At 46.7% G+C, this 14,804-nt stretch overlaps 1 protein-coding gene across 2 annotated transcripts; it reads right to left on the bottom strand.

Annotated features, from left to right (window-relative positions):
* Nucleotides 1-2,019: 2,019 nt before the first annotated feature.
* Nucleotides 2,020-8,957, bottom strand: LOC115902451 (cytochrome P450 1B1). Of its 2 annotated transcripts, none has more exons than XM_030945951.1 (3): nt 8,301-8,957; nt 6,520-7,536; nt 2,020-4,896 (listed from the first exon to the last, which is right to left on the bottom strand). In XM_030945951.1, exons 1-3 carry the CDS (start codon nt 8,318-8,320, stop codon nt 4,284-4,286), a joined length of 1,650 nt encoding a protein of 549 aa, XP_030801811.1. In that variant the 5' UTR covers nt 8,321-8,957; the 3' UTR covers nt 2,020-4,283. The 2 variants fall into 2 exon arrangements, with proteins under 2 accessions (XP_030801811.1, XP_030801810.1); XM_030945950.1 differs by lacking the exon at nt 8,301-8,957 and adding an exon at nt 8,110-8,282.
* Nucleotides 8,958-14,804: the final 5,847 nt, after the last annotated feature.

Here is a 14,804-nt window from a genome sequence, read left to right as displayed (position 1 = left end):
CAGAATTCAGCCCTTCTCTTCATTCATGAAGAAAGCCAGATCTACTTTCAGTGTCATCCCAAGCTGAATTTGTTATGTGGGCAAATGAAAGATCTGAGTAATGTTTAACCAAATTAAAGATGTGGCAAAGGCAAATGTTAACAGTTTACTTTCCAAGGCTAATTCCTCAATTTTTCTCAGGTAAAATGTGAGTTCCTAATTGCCTAGTCTCTGATTCCTTTTGTTCGATGCTCTGAAACAATTTCCTACAGACAGGCCTACGCATCAGTCCCTGAAACTCACAAGAGTTTGGCTCTGACGCAAAACTAACTGGCGTGGCATTTAGTTGCATTATGCCATGATTGTGCAGCAGTTGTGTAGATCCTGGACGCCCCACACACACACTTTTACAGCAGTACTTGTTGCTCAGGCTCTGATGAGTCTTTTTCCTTATTGTTGTATTATTGGTATGGATTTCAGCAGCTCTGAACCAACTTCTGCTGAAGCCAGCAAGTTTCCATTGGTTTCATAGGGACAGTAATGGTATGCTTGACTGGTATAAACATATCCCATATCAACTCTGCTAGCTACTAATAGCTCCTACTTGCTCCCCTTCCTTGCTGTGTATTGGGGTGGTCTCACAGCTACCAGCTCTGCAAGAAATGTACGCTTAAGTCCAGGCTTCCTGTTTGGAGGGTTTGTGGGCTTTTTTGCTTTTTATGGTGTTTGTTTTGGTTTATCTCAACCTGAATAAATGATGTTAGTAGAATTCTGGGAGATAGGCTGAGTGTGTGTATGCATGCCCATACACAGAGAAAGCAAGCATTGGATGACATTTGGCTTTCCTAACCCTTGAAATCACTATAACCGGAGCAAGAAGACTTTTAAAGGAGAACTCTTGCCTTGAATACAGCTGCCTAGATTCCTCCTGCTTTTCTTCATGAAGAAAGAGCAACCTGTATTTGTCTGGTATTGCTGTGGTGACCCAGTCACAGGTTGCTGAGGGAGGTACTCCTGGCTTTTACCCAGGACACCTGCACTGAATCAGCTCTGTCCCACTGGCCATGTACACACTGCACGGGCTGTCTCTGGGCACTACACCTACCCCACAGGCTCTTGGCTGTTCCTAGGAGAACTTTGTAAGTTGTCTTCAACTTGTGCTCCTGATTTCACCAACTCAGCCTGAACTTAGATCCTGCTTCCGCAGGGGGAAATATCAGGTGCAAATATCTCAAATCAGAAGGAAACTACTGCTTATCAGTCTGCCCAGCCTCCTGACCCACCCAGATCTTGTTCCACTCCCTTGGGATTAGGGAAAATGTGGTCATTTCTAAGACAGCTCTGAAGTAAGCAGGCTTGTGTAGCACACTGAAGAAAAGACCAGGGGGTGGGGGAGATGCTTCATCATGAAGAAATGCTTTACTTTTTCTGTAACAGCCACCCTTCACCATGGGATTGCCTTCATTTTGTGAGAGGTTGCTCTGCAAGGACATGTCAAGGCCTGTTTGGCTCTGAGATTTCCATTCCTGGCACTCCTGACTATGTACCCAGGCCAAAAGAGCACAAAGTGGTGCCCAGTGTCAGGAATATATAGATGCCAGCAGGGAGGCATCTATAGGAGGGAAAAAGAGAAAGAAAAACAGTCTTTGGGCTTGAAAATAGGGAAGGTGGAAGTAAAATGAAATGCCAGAGGGAAGGACATAGCAGAGGAGATTGTGCAGGCTGAGGAGAGATTAACAGGTATTAGAAAAAAGCAAAAGACATGGGAGAATTCAGATCAATGCTGAGGCAAGCAGCAGGGAATGTTCTTAGCAAGGAGCATTAGGAAGTTGAACACAGATGGCAAGGTATGAAAGGCAGACAGACCTGAGAAGCTGTAAGGGCAGCATGGAGGAAAAAACCTTAAAATCCAGGAATAGGAAGAAGGTGCAAAGTATATGAACAAATATCTAAAATAACAATACTTTCCAAATCGGAAATAATAATTTTCTTTATCTTGATGTTAGAAAGCTGTATATAAACTAAGCAATGGTAGTGTAAGAATAATTTTATTTAATATTTTGGTAACACAATGATACATCTCAAAATTACCATAGAATTTAGCTTGCTAAATGACTGCATACATTCTAAATAAGTGCTACTAAATTTGAGTAACTTCACAGAGTATATGTGGCTTTATGTGACCAACAGCTATATAGTGTGTAACCCCCTGACTGACATGAGCAGTGTGGATGGATTTTGCACTAGTAGCCAATGCAGAGTTAAAGCTTTTGGAAGGATAAAAAATTGCAAAAGACATTTTTTATTAAAATAGGAATTGATGATCCTTGCATTAGAATAGCTATTCAGCTGTAGGTTACATACTTTATTTCTTTTAATAATAGCACTTACAAAGGTACAAGAAAAATTGTCTTACTAGCATTTGATCTAATGTAGATCTCCATATGAAAATGCTGAGTATCTTATAAAGCTTTTCACAGATACAGGCTAAGTTCTGGGATATCACAAACTTGTACATAATTCAGAAAAACACCTGAGGTTACTCCATGTGTACGTAGCAGAAAGATTTTTTTAGCTCTAAAACAGATGATAGATGCCATATGAAGCTTGAGAATTTAAGTAGGTACATTATTACTGTATGGGGTTACAGAGCAGTGCTTGCAGGCTTGGTTCAGGTTTTTAAATCAGTAGCAAACTTGTACTTTAGATTGGGATTATGTTGTTAAACCAGCTTTTCCCAGTGCCCGTAGGAGCTCTGTCCCTATGCCAGCGTGACTAGGACTGGCCATCTATCAGAAGTCACAGTGCAAATCTTACTTGCTTAGGTCTCAGCAGAGCTACTTCACTGTGTAGCACTGTAACCTTGTTTTTCTGGCTCTACCAATACCTTATCTGGTGCTCGGTTGGGCACAACAAGTCATGTGAGGTACTCTCATGTCTGATGGATTTCAAATGTAATTGAAGGTGATCTGCAGCTCCCAAGAAGTGCCCAACACTTTTCAAATCAGGCATTTATGTAGGGCTGTTTGCTTTCTAGAGAAATATGCAGCTTTGTGAAACAAACATTAGCTGGAGGTTCAATGTCATAAAGTTTCATGTGTGTTTTACTTTAAAATAAGAGGTATTTTTTAAAAAAAGTTTATGAACTTTGCTTCACAAATATTGTAAAAGTACTTTTTGTTCAGTTAATGGGTACTTTAATTAGGACATGTAATGTTAATTTTCCTTCTGAGACACTGTTCCAAACAAATTGTACTAAAAGTACAGAGTTGATTTTCAGATATACTATTTAAGTCAACCTAACAGAATGACTAGTGAGTAGAGGTATTATTTGCTGTATGCTTTACTTGAGGCTTGTGGCATTAACATTTTAATATAAACCCCCCTCAATCTCACTTCTACCTATCTTGGCCAATGTGGATTTTACTAGACTTACCTATGTGCTTAGGGTCAACCACATTAACTCCTTCCTAAAGAAACAAAAAGTTCAGCTGTACCTTTATAAATCGAATTCTTTGTTCATAAACATGCTAATGAAGAGATTCACATGATTTGTATCACCCTTGCCATCTAGTGACAGAAATTCTGATCTTTCAAAACTTTGTGGAAAGTTACTATATTAGGACATTCTGCTAATTTTCATATAAGACATGAATTTTAGTTTCAAACATGCTTACAAGCAAGACTTTTATTGTTTTAGGTATTTATGTAAACATTTTGGAATGCTGAAGGCAAGACTTTACATCGCCATTTTAGCAAAAATCATGTGAACATATATTATTGAGGCATTAACATACATCTCAGCAGCCAGAACACCAGAGCTGCCATGAGCCTATGGCAGTCTCCAGCAGAGTAAATTCAGAAGCAGGCTGCAGTGTTCTGAGCAACTGCTTTTGTTTGTTTTTTAATAAGAGATTTCACTTCTGAATGTGGAGTCACTGAAGGCAAACTTAGAGTTAAGGCATAGCTCATGGAGACATGGAAAGGATTATAGAGACAGTTCCTGGAGATGCTCCAACCAGTCAGTAGATAAAAAGCACTTTATATTGACAACTTCTGTGAACAAGCTAGAAAAGAAAAGGCTTACTTTCAAATTGCATATGTTTTATCATTTAATATATTGCTCCCCTGGCTCTCCTTCTAAAATTAAAAAGATGACTTGAATTGTACCTTGTGCAACTTTTCTTTCTGCTTTCATAATGTGTAGTATTGGCTATGTATCAAAAATATCACCAGAACAAGATATGAGCTATGTAAGTCTAAAAAGAGAGAGGGGGATTATGTGTAGATGCAAGGTTTATTGCTTAGGCATTTGCTGACAGCTGACTTTCACTGGCTGCTTTCTCTGCTTGCAGTCTTTGGACAGCCTGATCGAGCAAATCCATCGTATCTCGGAGCGTAACATTCAAGGTGAATGGCTTAGGTTTAATGGTCAGCCCGTAGGTAAAGTCCATTTTAGGGTCCTCGTTTGGATTAGCAGTGAAATTGCACTGATGCACCAGTATGGAGGTAAAGAGAAAGAGCTGCACCTTGGATAACTCCTCCCCAATACACCGACGCTTCCCCAGTGAGAAAATCATCACGCTGCTCGTAAGATCTTTATTGATGAACCCATTCTCATCCAGGAATCTTGTTGGATCAAAATCCTCGGGGTTGGACCATTTTGCTGGGTCATGATTCACTGACCACTGATTGACAAAGATGACGGTGTCCTTGGGAATGAGGTAGCCCATGATGAAGGTGTTGGTTGTGGTGGCGTGTGGGATAGTCACAGGCACAAAGCTGCTGAAACGCATGGATTCGTACAGGAAAGCCATGATGTAGGGCAGGTGAGGCTGATCTTCAACACACGGCAGACGGTCTCTTCCAACAATCCTATCCACCTCTTCTTGCATTTTAGCCTGCACTTTTGGGTACCTGTCATTGAAAGCAAAATGTGTGCACATACATAACACTTTCAAAGATTTTTTCTTACAAATAATCCTTGCTGCAAACATTTTTCACAGAATCTCACTGCTATCCTAAATGATGCAGTTTGAGCAGAGTTTAAATGTATTTCAGGAATGTGTAGTTGAAAACTTAGAGAAAAAAACAAACTTCTCGTGCACTGGTGTAATTTTAGATTTGCTCAGTTTTTACTTTAATATCCCATGTAACTGATTCTCCACATAAAAAACAACAATAACCTAAAGTATGCTGAAACTGAATTTTCTGATCCAACTTTGAAAATTAATTCTAAAACTAGAATTACTTCTCTCTTCTAAGTATTGCATTTTCCATGGGAACAAGAATTTTCCAACTCTGTATGTGACTTTTAAAAGTTAGCATGGAGTTTGTTATCACTAGACATAATTCATACCTTTGAAAGCCTGCAGGTTTCTAAGTTAGAAAAAAAAAATCTCAATTATTAAATTGTCAGAATGGCTTTATGAGCTTCCCACTTTTAGTTTGAGAAGACATTTTCTAATTAATATCAAATTATGTTTTCTCAATAATGTATTTAAAGCTGACTGTCTTGAAGTCTGGACAGTTTGGAAGGCTACAACAGTAACCAAACAAGATCCAAATGTTAATACACCTTGTGCTTGTCTAAAAGCACATATTCTGCCCAGGACCCTTCATTTACTTTAAGTATTCAAGTTTGGCTTCTACATCCTTGCTTCTTCCTGCTGCAGCAGACTCACATGTCAAATGCTGGGCAAACATGAGAAATGGGGAGAAACCCAAAAGTTATGTGAACACTGGGGCATCACAACCTTTGCTGGAGTGTTAAATATTTGCCTGTTTTTCAAGAAGCGACTGAGTAGATAATGTTTGCATATGCCTACAAATTAAGCAGGCAATGACAGGAAAAGCCAGAATAGGCAAGAGAGTCGGCACCTTCTCTTAAACCACCTCCCCTCTCTGAGTTTCCCCGAAGGACAGGCCGGTGCCAGGGCGGCTGCCTAAGGGGTCTGCCTTGCCCAGTCACGCAATGGCAAGGAAGGCACACACCACGGCAGCTCAGCATAATAGCGGGTTTGTAAAGCGGTGCACGAACTCTTTGCCGTGCTTAAGCAGTTGTTATCCTGTTCCTATGATCTCCTTGATCTTGACCTGCTAAAATCTGTTACTTTCAGGTTTTACTCGGCTGCCTTTCTGCCAGCCTCTCCTTATACACCATAACCCGACCGCCTGAGTAGGGTGGGATTTATTTTCTTTTATACTTCCTTATCTCTTTCTGGCAGGTTTCCCAGAGCTTCCGTGTTAGTTAATCGGAGGCCGCTGAGGCAGCCGGCGCTGCTCGGGCTGGCGCTGCCCGGTCTCGCAGACCCGCGACCCGACGGCGGGTGCCTGCCGGGGCCGCGCCCCGGCTCTGCCCGGACCCGGAGCTCCATGCGCTGCCGCGGGCCGGCTGCTCCCGCCGCGGGAGCCCTCCCAGCAGCGGCTTTGCCCATGCGGCGCAGTTTAAACGGGGCTCCGCCGGGGCTGGCGGGCGCTCGCACCCCGGGCGGGCTCGCATGTCCCCCCACCGCGGGCAGGTGTGCTGCCGGCACATACCTGATAAGGAAGATGAGGAGCCACTGCAGGGCGGTGGAGAGGGTGTCCTGGCTGGCGCCGAAGATGTCGGTGACGGTGGCGGGCACGTGCTCGAGCTGCAGCCACGGCTGCTCGCGCTGCAGGCGGATGAAGGCGTCCATCATGTCGCGGGGGGCGGCCCCGGGGCGCAGGCTGCGCTGGTGCTGCAGGAACTTGCCGCGGACGAAGCCGTAGAAGTCGCGGTTGAGGTCGCGGAAGGCGCGGTAGGCGGCGCGGACGGGGCTGGGGAAGCGCTGGAGCCAGGGCAGCGCATCCACCAGGCTGCCGGCGCCCACTGCCCGCCCGAACTGCTCGTTGCGCCCCACGATGCGCAGGAACTCGCCGTCGCCGTGGCTGTAGCGGCGGCCGAAGCACAGGGCGCTCATCACGTTGGCCACGGCCACCACCAGGACGCGCGAGGGGTCGAGGAAGGCGCCGCCGGCGCTGCCGCGCACCAGCAGCGCCACCAGCGCCCGCGCCTCGCCCACCAGGTGCCGCTCCAGCAGGCGGCGGGTGGCGGGGCTGCCCGTGGAGAAAGCGCGCACCGTGGCGTGCGCCGCCCGCCGGTGCAGCTTCCAGAGCTCCGAGTATCCGCCGAAGGCCAGGCTGAGCCCGCCCGACACCAGCTGGAAAGACGGGAAGGGCGGGCGGCCCGCGAAGGCGGCCCCCTGGCGGACGAGGGCCTGGCGGATGGCGCGCTCCCCGTTCAGCACCACCACGGGCCAGCGCCCCAGGCGCAGCTGGAACACGGCGCCGTAGGTGCTGGCCAGCCGGGCGAAGGAGAGGTGCGGGGCGCTGCCCAGCTGCGCCGCGTTGCCGATCAGGGGCCAGGGGAAAGGGCCGGGCGGTGCCCGGCGCTGGCCCTGCCGCCGGCGCTGCTGATGCTGCAGGAGGAGCTTGCCCAGGTGGATGGCGGCGAGCAGGCAGAGGAGGAGCAGGAGGGAGCTTTGCAATGGGGGGATGCCGCGCAGCGCTTCCCCGAGCCTCTCGAGGGCCATGCTGCAAGGGAAAAAGAAAAGTCAGCGGGCAGCGTCCCCGCGGGGTGGGGGGACCTTCAGGTCCCGCGGGCAAGGGCAAGCCCGGACGGGGCCCACTGGTGTGGCGGAGGGGAGCCCCGGCACCTCCCAGCGCTCGGAGTCCGCGCAAGTCCTTGCTATGCGCTCTTCGTGTGCCCAAAGCCCCCCTGAATCCTGTGCGAAAAAGAAGGGATAATCGATAATCAAGTGGCAAGCTCCTAATAAGAGATCGAAGTCGTATTTGGCGGGGAGGCCGCTGCTGTCTCTCCGCCGGTAGGGAAAGTTCTCAGCGAGGGATCCAACAGGTCGCGCGGCTGAGAGAGGCGCAGAGGAAAGCAGGAGGATGCTCTCGCCTGTCGAGCCTCCGCAGATGCAGGCAATTGCCGTGCGTCGGAGACAGGTTAATTCCGGCGCTGCACATCGCTCCCCCCGGCGAAAAAGCCCCTGGAGAAAAGGGTTACCCGCCCCACTGTCGGAATTTCCCGCTGCTCCGGAGAAACCCCCGCACGCGGCCGCGGAGCCCTCTCCATCCCGAGCCCTTCCCTCCTCCCCGCACCTTCGGGCCCGTCGCGGCATGGTCTGCCGCCCCGGGGACGGGCTGCGGGGGATGCCTGAGGACTCTGCGTGGCAGTGCTGACTGGTCCCGCTTCCCATCCCCGCGCCCGGGGACCACCCGCTCCAGCCTTTCAGAAAAAGTGGGAGGATGAAGGGGTGAAATAAGCGGCGGGCTCCTGTAGCAGAACTGACCTGTTGCACCCTGCTTCCATCCGAGACCTTGAGGAGGATGGAGAGAAGCTGTGCAGCCGGCGGCAGCTCTAATGGACAGCCGCGTCTCCGAGGAGAGCGGCGACGGCGGCGTTCAGATCCAAGCCTTTGGGAAACTCATTAAGAGCCCCGGTACCTGTCACCCGGAGCTTGGCAGGTCATGTGCAGGCAGATGCCAGTTGCGCCCGATCCCAGCGCAGTTATCACCTTCCCAGCTCTTTAACCCTTCGGAGCTCGCCCCAAGGCAGCCACCTGCCCCGAGCAGCTCCGCGGACCGGGAGCGAGCGGGCTGCTGCGCCCCCTCCCTCTCTCTCTCCCTCCCACCCGCCTGCTGGGCTGCGGGGACGGGACGGGACGGGGCCAGCCCAGCCTGCCGCAGGGAGCGAAGGCGAGCGGCTCAGAGGGCGCGGAGAGGACGGCCTGTTGCTCTCAGGCTCAGCCGGAACCGGAGCCGCCACCTCTGGGCGCCTGGCATCGCCACTCCCGGCTTTAAACCCGCCGGCATCCGCAGTGCGCGGCGCGGTGCGGGCGGGACGCGGACGGCCCCGCTGGCAAATCGCCGCTGCCTGGCCCGTCCTCTGGCTTGAGGGGTCGCGGTTATTTGCCAGCTGCCCTTGGGCCCTCGCCAAGCGGAGCGGCTGAGCCGCGGACGCTTTTTATGGCCGGGGCCAAAAGTTTTAGCGGAGGAGGTGCCGGGAGGGGAGAGGGGTGGCGGGCGGGGTCGCAGCTCTCGCTGTCGGGAGGCGAAGTCTCGCCTGCATCTTAGGGGCTGAGGAAGCCGAAGAGCTTCCCCTCCTCCGCCTGTCGCCTCCCCGTTGCGTGCGGAGTTAGCATTGCGTGAGCCCGGGCTGGAAAGCCTCCAGCCATCTCCTTCCCGGGCCCCTACCCCTCCTCGCAATACCTGACACCAGCTCCGGGGAGAATGAGGCTGGGAAGCCCCGGGCAGCTCGCACCCCGGCCGGCTCCGGTGCCCTCCGGTCTCGCCTCCGCCCTGAGCTCGCTTCTCTCCTGCTTACGGGACCTTTTTACTCTTAAATCTGGCGCCTCCGCCCGCACTGGGAGAGCTGGCGAGAGGCGTGTGGGTACGGCGCTCCAAGCCCCCCCGGGCTTTCCGGCGCCCCGGGACGGCAAAACCCCCAGATACGGAGGAAATCGTTCCCCAAGAAAACAGAACGACTTTGCTTTGTTCTTGTCATTTTTGCAGTAACGAGAAAAATATGAAAATACATTTATTTCAGATTCTTTACAGTCTCGTCACGAGAAGAAAATAAATACGGTGTTTTGGTAGCATTTAGGGATTAGACAAAATTAGATGCTGGGAGTCAGCCCAGCTCAGGGTGTGAGCCCGGTCCTGGCCAGGCTGCTACTGCTCCTGTCTTTGGTAAAAAGTGTAATCCTGCCTGTTGTCACTGTCCCAGGCTCTTCCAGATGGTGATGCTCCTCCTTGCTCAGACTAGCATCAGCCTCGGATCATCTGTTGGCTTGGAGCTTCTTCCTGTCATTGCCAAGTAACAGAGGTGTCAAAACCACTTTTTCTGAGTAGTGCCACGAAAAGTGAGCTTCCCTTTCCTAGCCCCACTTCTAGGGTGAACTTGAAGGGTCCTGCACACATACCCCAGCCTCAAAAAAAAAAACCCAAAGACAGCTCCATCCCTATGAGCCTAAGCTTAGGGGATTCTGACATCTCCATCACTATCAGAAGATTGAACCCAAATTTCACATGCTATAACCACTCAGCTATGGAAAAGTTGTCACTGCTCCCTCCTTCATCTGTCTCATGTCAAAGAAGAGACATGGACATATTCTGGCAAAGTTCCAGAAAGAGATCTGGGTGGCACTGATCTTTTGCCACTGAACAGAAGAACTGTTCCAGGCACTGGATCTGGTTGGTAAGGACTAGCTTGGATCAGTTACCTGAACTCTATATTAAAATGCTGGGCATTTCTTATTGCCAGCAGGTAAATTTGCCCTTTTCTTTATCTTTTCTGTGGTAAAAAGTTGCCTAAACTCCAGGCATTCTAGCTCTCATTAATAAGTCCCTAAACCCTTTCTTTGGTTCAGCAACCAAATTAGTTGTATTGCAATTGGATTGCTCCTGGTTGCTTGCAGGAAGTACAGAGAAAAGAATACATTTCCACTATCATGACTTGCAAACTCAAAATTTAAGGTGGGAGCCTAGGAGTTATAAATCCTGGTACTTTTTTTTTTTTAATGCTCCAAGGAAATATTAATAATTTCTTATTTCACTTCTCTTTGGTCTTCAGGAGTTCCATCACCATTAGGAAAGAAAGAAAACCTATTTTAGGTGTTTTCTTCTGTGGTGATAGTACCACCTGGTCCCCCTGTACTATTTGGCTCCCTATTGCATTTATTACAGCCTGAGTATTCTTTTGACTATGACACTGAACATTCACCCAATTTTTTAGTTTCTGATTCTGTGTGACTTTGATTAGTCCTTGGTCTCTGTTATATTCTACAAATTGCCCTCCTGCCAACCTCTGTATTTAGTCTTCTCACCTCTTTTGTTTGTAGAAGCATAGGGGTTCAGAATTGCTCTTAGAGAATGTATGTTCTTTTTTCCCAGTTCTAGGGACTTCATTGAGATGCAGGTCCTACTGAAATCAGTCCCAGATTCCTGAGTTGGTTTTGTTAGACACTGAGGACTGAATCACTAAAAATATGTACCATGTAAAATGAATTATTTCTGAGGTCTAGAAAATCCTACTTGATATAATATATGGGAAAGAAAAGAAGGGCTTGAAGTGAGTTGGTTTGGGATTAAGGGAGAGGAATTCAGACCTAATCTCTAAAAAATCTTGATTGATTTGATAGGAATGCCAGATGCAGAGTTTATGGGGGGGAGGTATCAATACCTCCATGACTGTGAGTAAAGTTGCTTCAGTGTGTGGATGAGCATCCTTGTTGTGGAGGTAAAAATTTGATAAAGGAGGAGGAATTGCAAAACCTAGAGGGTCTTCATGTGCCCTTTAAGAGAGAATTTTTATGTCTGCCACAGTCCTCCCTCTTCCTAGAAAACTCCTTAACCCCTAAGAGATTTTTACAAGTGTTAAGAATTACTTACCTAAATCAGGTGTTGAAGACTCAATTCTTAGTTTTACTTCTAATTATGGCAGCCCTTGTCTTTGCTTTTGAATAAGCTACTCATAAATCTTCATGAGCATCAGCTGGAATTTCTCATGGACTTGACCCTGCTCTGTTTTCTTTTCTTACCTCTTCCTTTTGCATCTTTCCATGGAGAGCCCTCCCACACTAGATTTCTCTCTTTCCCATGCCTGGGACTATGGGTCTTTTCCTCCTCTCTGTAAATTTTACAAAATCCCAAGGTGGGTTAGTTGAGCAATGTTTTATCCTGGGGTTGCTTCAGCATAGACCTTGTACAAATTGTTTACAGTTTGTAGTGCGATTCAAGCCGTTTGTTGTTAAACAATCCTTGGCAATGTTGTTTCTGATTGTCTGATTCTCAGTGTTGCAAAATACTATAGAAGTATGTGCAATATAAGATGAATAAACAAGTAGCATGACTGTAAAACACAAATCACTTGGAAACATAACCAAGTGCAATATCCTATTGTTTCAGGCTGCTTAAAATTGTACAGATGAACTTACATACCACTAGTGTTCAACTGTAGTCTCAATACTGCTGTAAGTCAGGAAAATCACCACCACAACAGCCATACTACAATCAGAATAAGAACCTGAACACCTCTGTGTTTGCAGCAGCTCACTCAGACTACATTTATGTGATGATCCCACCTGATGGAGGGTTACCATTATGATTCAAGTAGTTTCAGACCTGGAGCAGATTTGTGCTCAGTCCAGCCACAGCGTCATGGCTGCTGCTCTGTGGTCGCCATCTGTGCTTATCTACACTGCACTGAGTGCTCAGTGTTCAAGCCAACCTGAGACAGCAGCACCACAAGTGTGGATGGTAGTGAGATCATTTCTGATGCAGGCTCTTAGTTTGGCACAGTTTGTCAGATTTCTGGTCATGCCAAGCATGAGATGTAAGCAAAATAGAAGGAGCCGCATCCTCAGTGCTACCCAGAGTGCCAGGCATACATAGAAGCCAGCTGCGGCTCCATAATTCAGGATTATTTATTTAGGCCACTCACTGTGGCCTAAAATAAAGCATTTGTGGTATGCTTTTTAAAGCATATGTATTTGTGGTAGCATATCACATTCTTAACCTTCATTAACTTGCAGCTTTCTTTGGACTTTCACTCTTCCCTGCATTCCCACTGACTTCCCAGCTCGCATTTTCAATTCTGCCTTGCTATTGAAAACTCTAAATTTGGCTTCTAATTCTGAGCCAAATTGCAACAGCTGCTGTGGGAAGGCAAGGAACCTCCCAGTATTTGCTGGGGCTCAGTTCAGTGGTAGACTGAATTGTAGCCTCTCCATCTGTTTGCATTTTTCATGTTACTTAGGAATTAAAGGCATACATTGTGGTCTGCTTCCACACAGGCAATGCACAGGTATGATTACAGAAATGAGGACATGGTGTTATACTTAATTCAAGCATAAAACTTGATTCTGAGACTTCGAATTTTGCCTGATTCCTACAGTATTTCTTTCCAAAGTTTACTGCCTTTTCTTGACAGTACTTGATGAAACCATACAGCTTAGTCTTTCTTGAGAGGAAAACACAGAGATGATACCTTTGTGGATATCTTTGAGAAGCCTTTTTAAACTGCCTTTTGCTACAAGGTAAAAGAGCAAAATCTAATTTACATGCTGTTGGGCCCTCATCTGTGGTATTTTCTGTGTGTCTTTTTACTGACACTATACAAATTCTTTTAAAGTGCTCTGAAAGAAGTAGTCTGAAGTAGATGGATTAAATGACATTTAGGAAAGATTAGACACCGCTCAAGGTGTGCATTATTGCATCTGTCCTCAAATGTGATGTGTGGGCAAATGCTGTGCTTGCTCACTCTCCTGCTTCAGCAGCGGGGGTGCTCCCAGGGACATCTGGCAGCTCTGCATCCTCACACTGGTTTTGAAGTTTGCAGAACCAAGAGCTGTGTTGCCAATGTCCATCTTTTCATTGAAGTATCTAAATCTTATAACCTTTATGATATGCTAGACCACTTCAAAGCTTTAAAATTATGACATTGCTTAGGACAAGCAGTTATACAAGCAGTTATGTTAACAAGCAGTGATATATTTCTCCTTTGTTTTCCAGACTTTGTTGGGTGTTGTATTAGTAGTAGTGATACAAATTTTGTAGTGCAATTACACTACAAAATTACTACACTTTATTAACTCCAAGATTTCTGTATTTTTCATTTTAGAAAGTGCCAGTGCACATGTATGCTCGGAATACTGGCAGATGCTTGTTCAAAACAGTCCTGGGCTACAGCTAAAAGCAAAGTCTAATCCCCTCACAGGAGAAGCATATTCTGTAGGATTGAAGGTTTTGAAGATTTGCCTGTGAAGTCCTACAAAGTCTTTACTATGGATTTGCAAAACACAGTTTTTCAGAGTTTGGACATTTGTCCAAATTTGAATGAATTATCAAGGGATGAGCACAAGGCACAAATTTGTGAGAAAAGACATTACCCAGACAAATGTCAAGGCCCTGCATTAGAGCATTAAACTAAAATTTTCAAAGAAAATGCCACTTCATGTTTTAATATGAACACTTACTTTCCTCGTCTTCATGAATACATTCAACTGGTTTTGGACAGAACTTTTCTAAAGATTACCCTGTAAAATATGTATTTTGGGGGGATAGAAAATTTCAGACCAGATTATTAAAGTAAGGTAAAATTATAAGTAAAGGAAAACTCAGAGATTACAGCTAAGGGAACTCTGTGCAAGTAGACACTTGCAGGGGGTTGACCCTTCAGCACAGAGGGGTAAGACAGTGAAGCACTTGCAGATGAATGAAGAAACTTGCAGTTCCTTGATGAGAATATGGGTTTTCCCATATTGTCCACCAAGTGTCCTAGCCATTGATTATCCCAGCCTATAAATGCTCATCTCACCACTTCCCAACCAATAATTTCCTATGACACAAACATCATAATTTCCATTATACAAATATTGGTAATTTGGGTTCTTCAGTTTGTGTTTGGTGTGTGCCATTTTTGGTGCTTGACAGCAGAACAAGTGGTCAAAATAATAGACAACACAATTTGAATCTGGTCCCCTCTAGAGCAATCCAAGTTAAATTTCAGAATTCTTCTTTGGCCTTCTGTCGTAACTTTTGGAAAGCCTGTTCTGCTTACCTGCACATTCACATGGATATGCTGAAATTTCTTTTACTATTAGGCATGGATTCCATAGCACCTGGAGTAATTTCTTGTCTAGAAGATTGAAATTTTATAATGGGAAGTTTTCAGCATTTAAAACCATTGTTATCCTTACTACTGCTGCTTTCAGGTTTTCAGGTGCTCTGAGGGAGGAGGTGGCACTGGGCACAAATTGATTGTTGAGATGGCAGCTGAACCAAAGAGGAACGCA

Source organism: Camarhynchus parvulus, chromosome 3, assembly GCF_901933205.1.
Source record: "Camarhynchus parvulus chromosome 3, STF_HiC, whole genome shotgun sequence".
Classification (NCBI taxonomy): domain Eukaryota; kingdom Metazoa; phylum Chordata; class Aves; order Passeriformes; family Thraupidae; genus Camarhynchus; species Camarhynchus parvulus.
The sequence above is the reverse complement of the archived record's forward strand: the minus strand, read 5'-3'. Positions and strand labels throughout refer to the sequence as shown.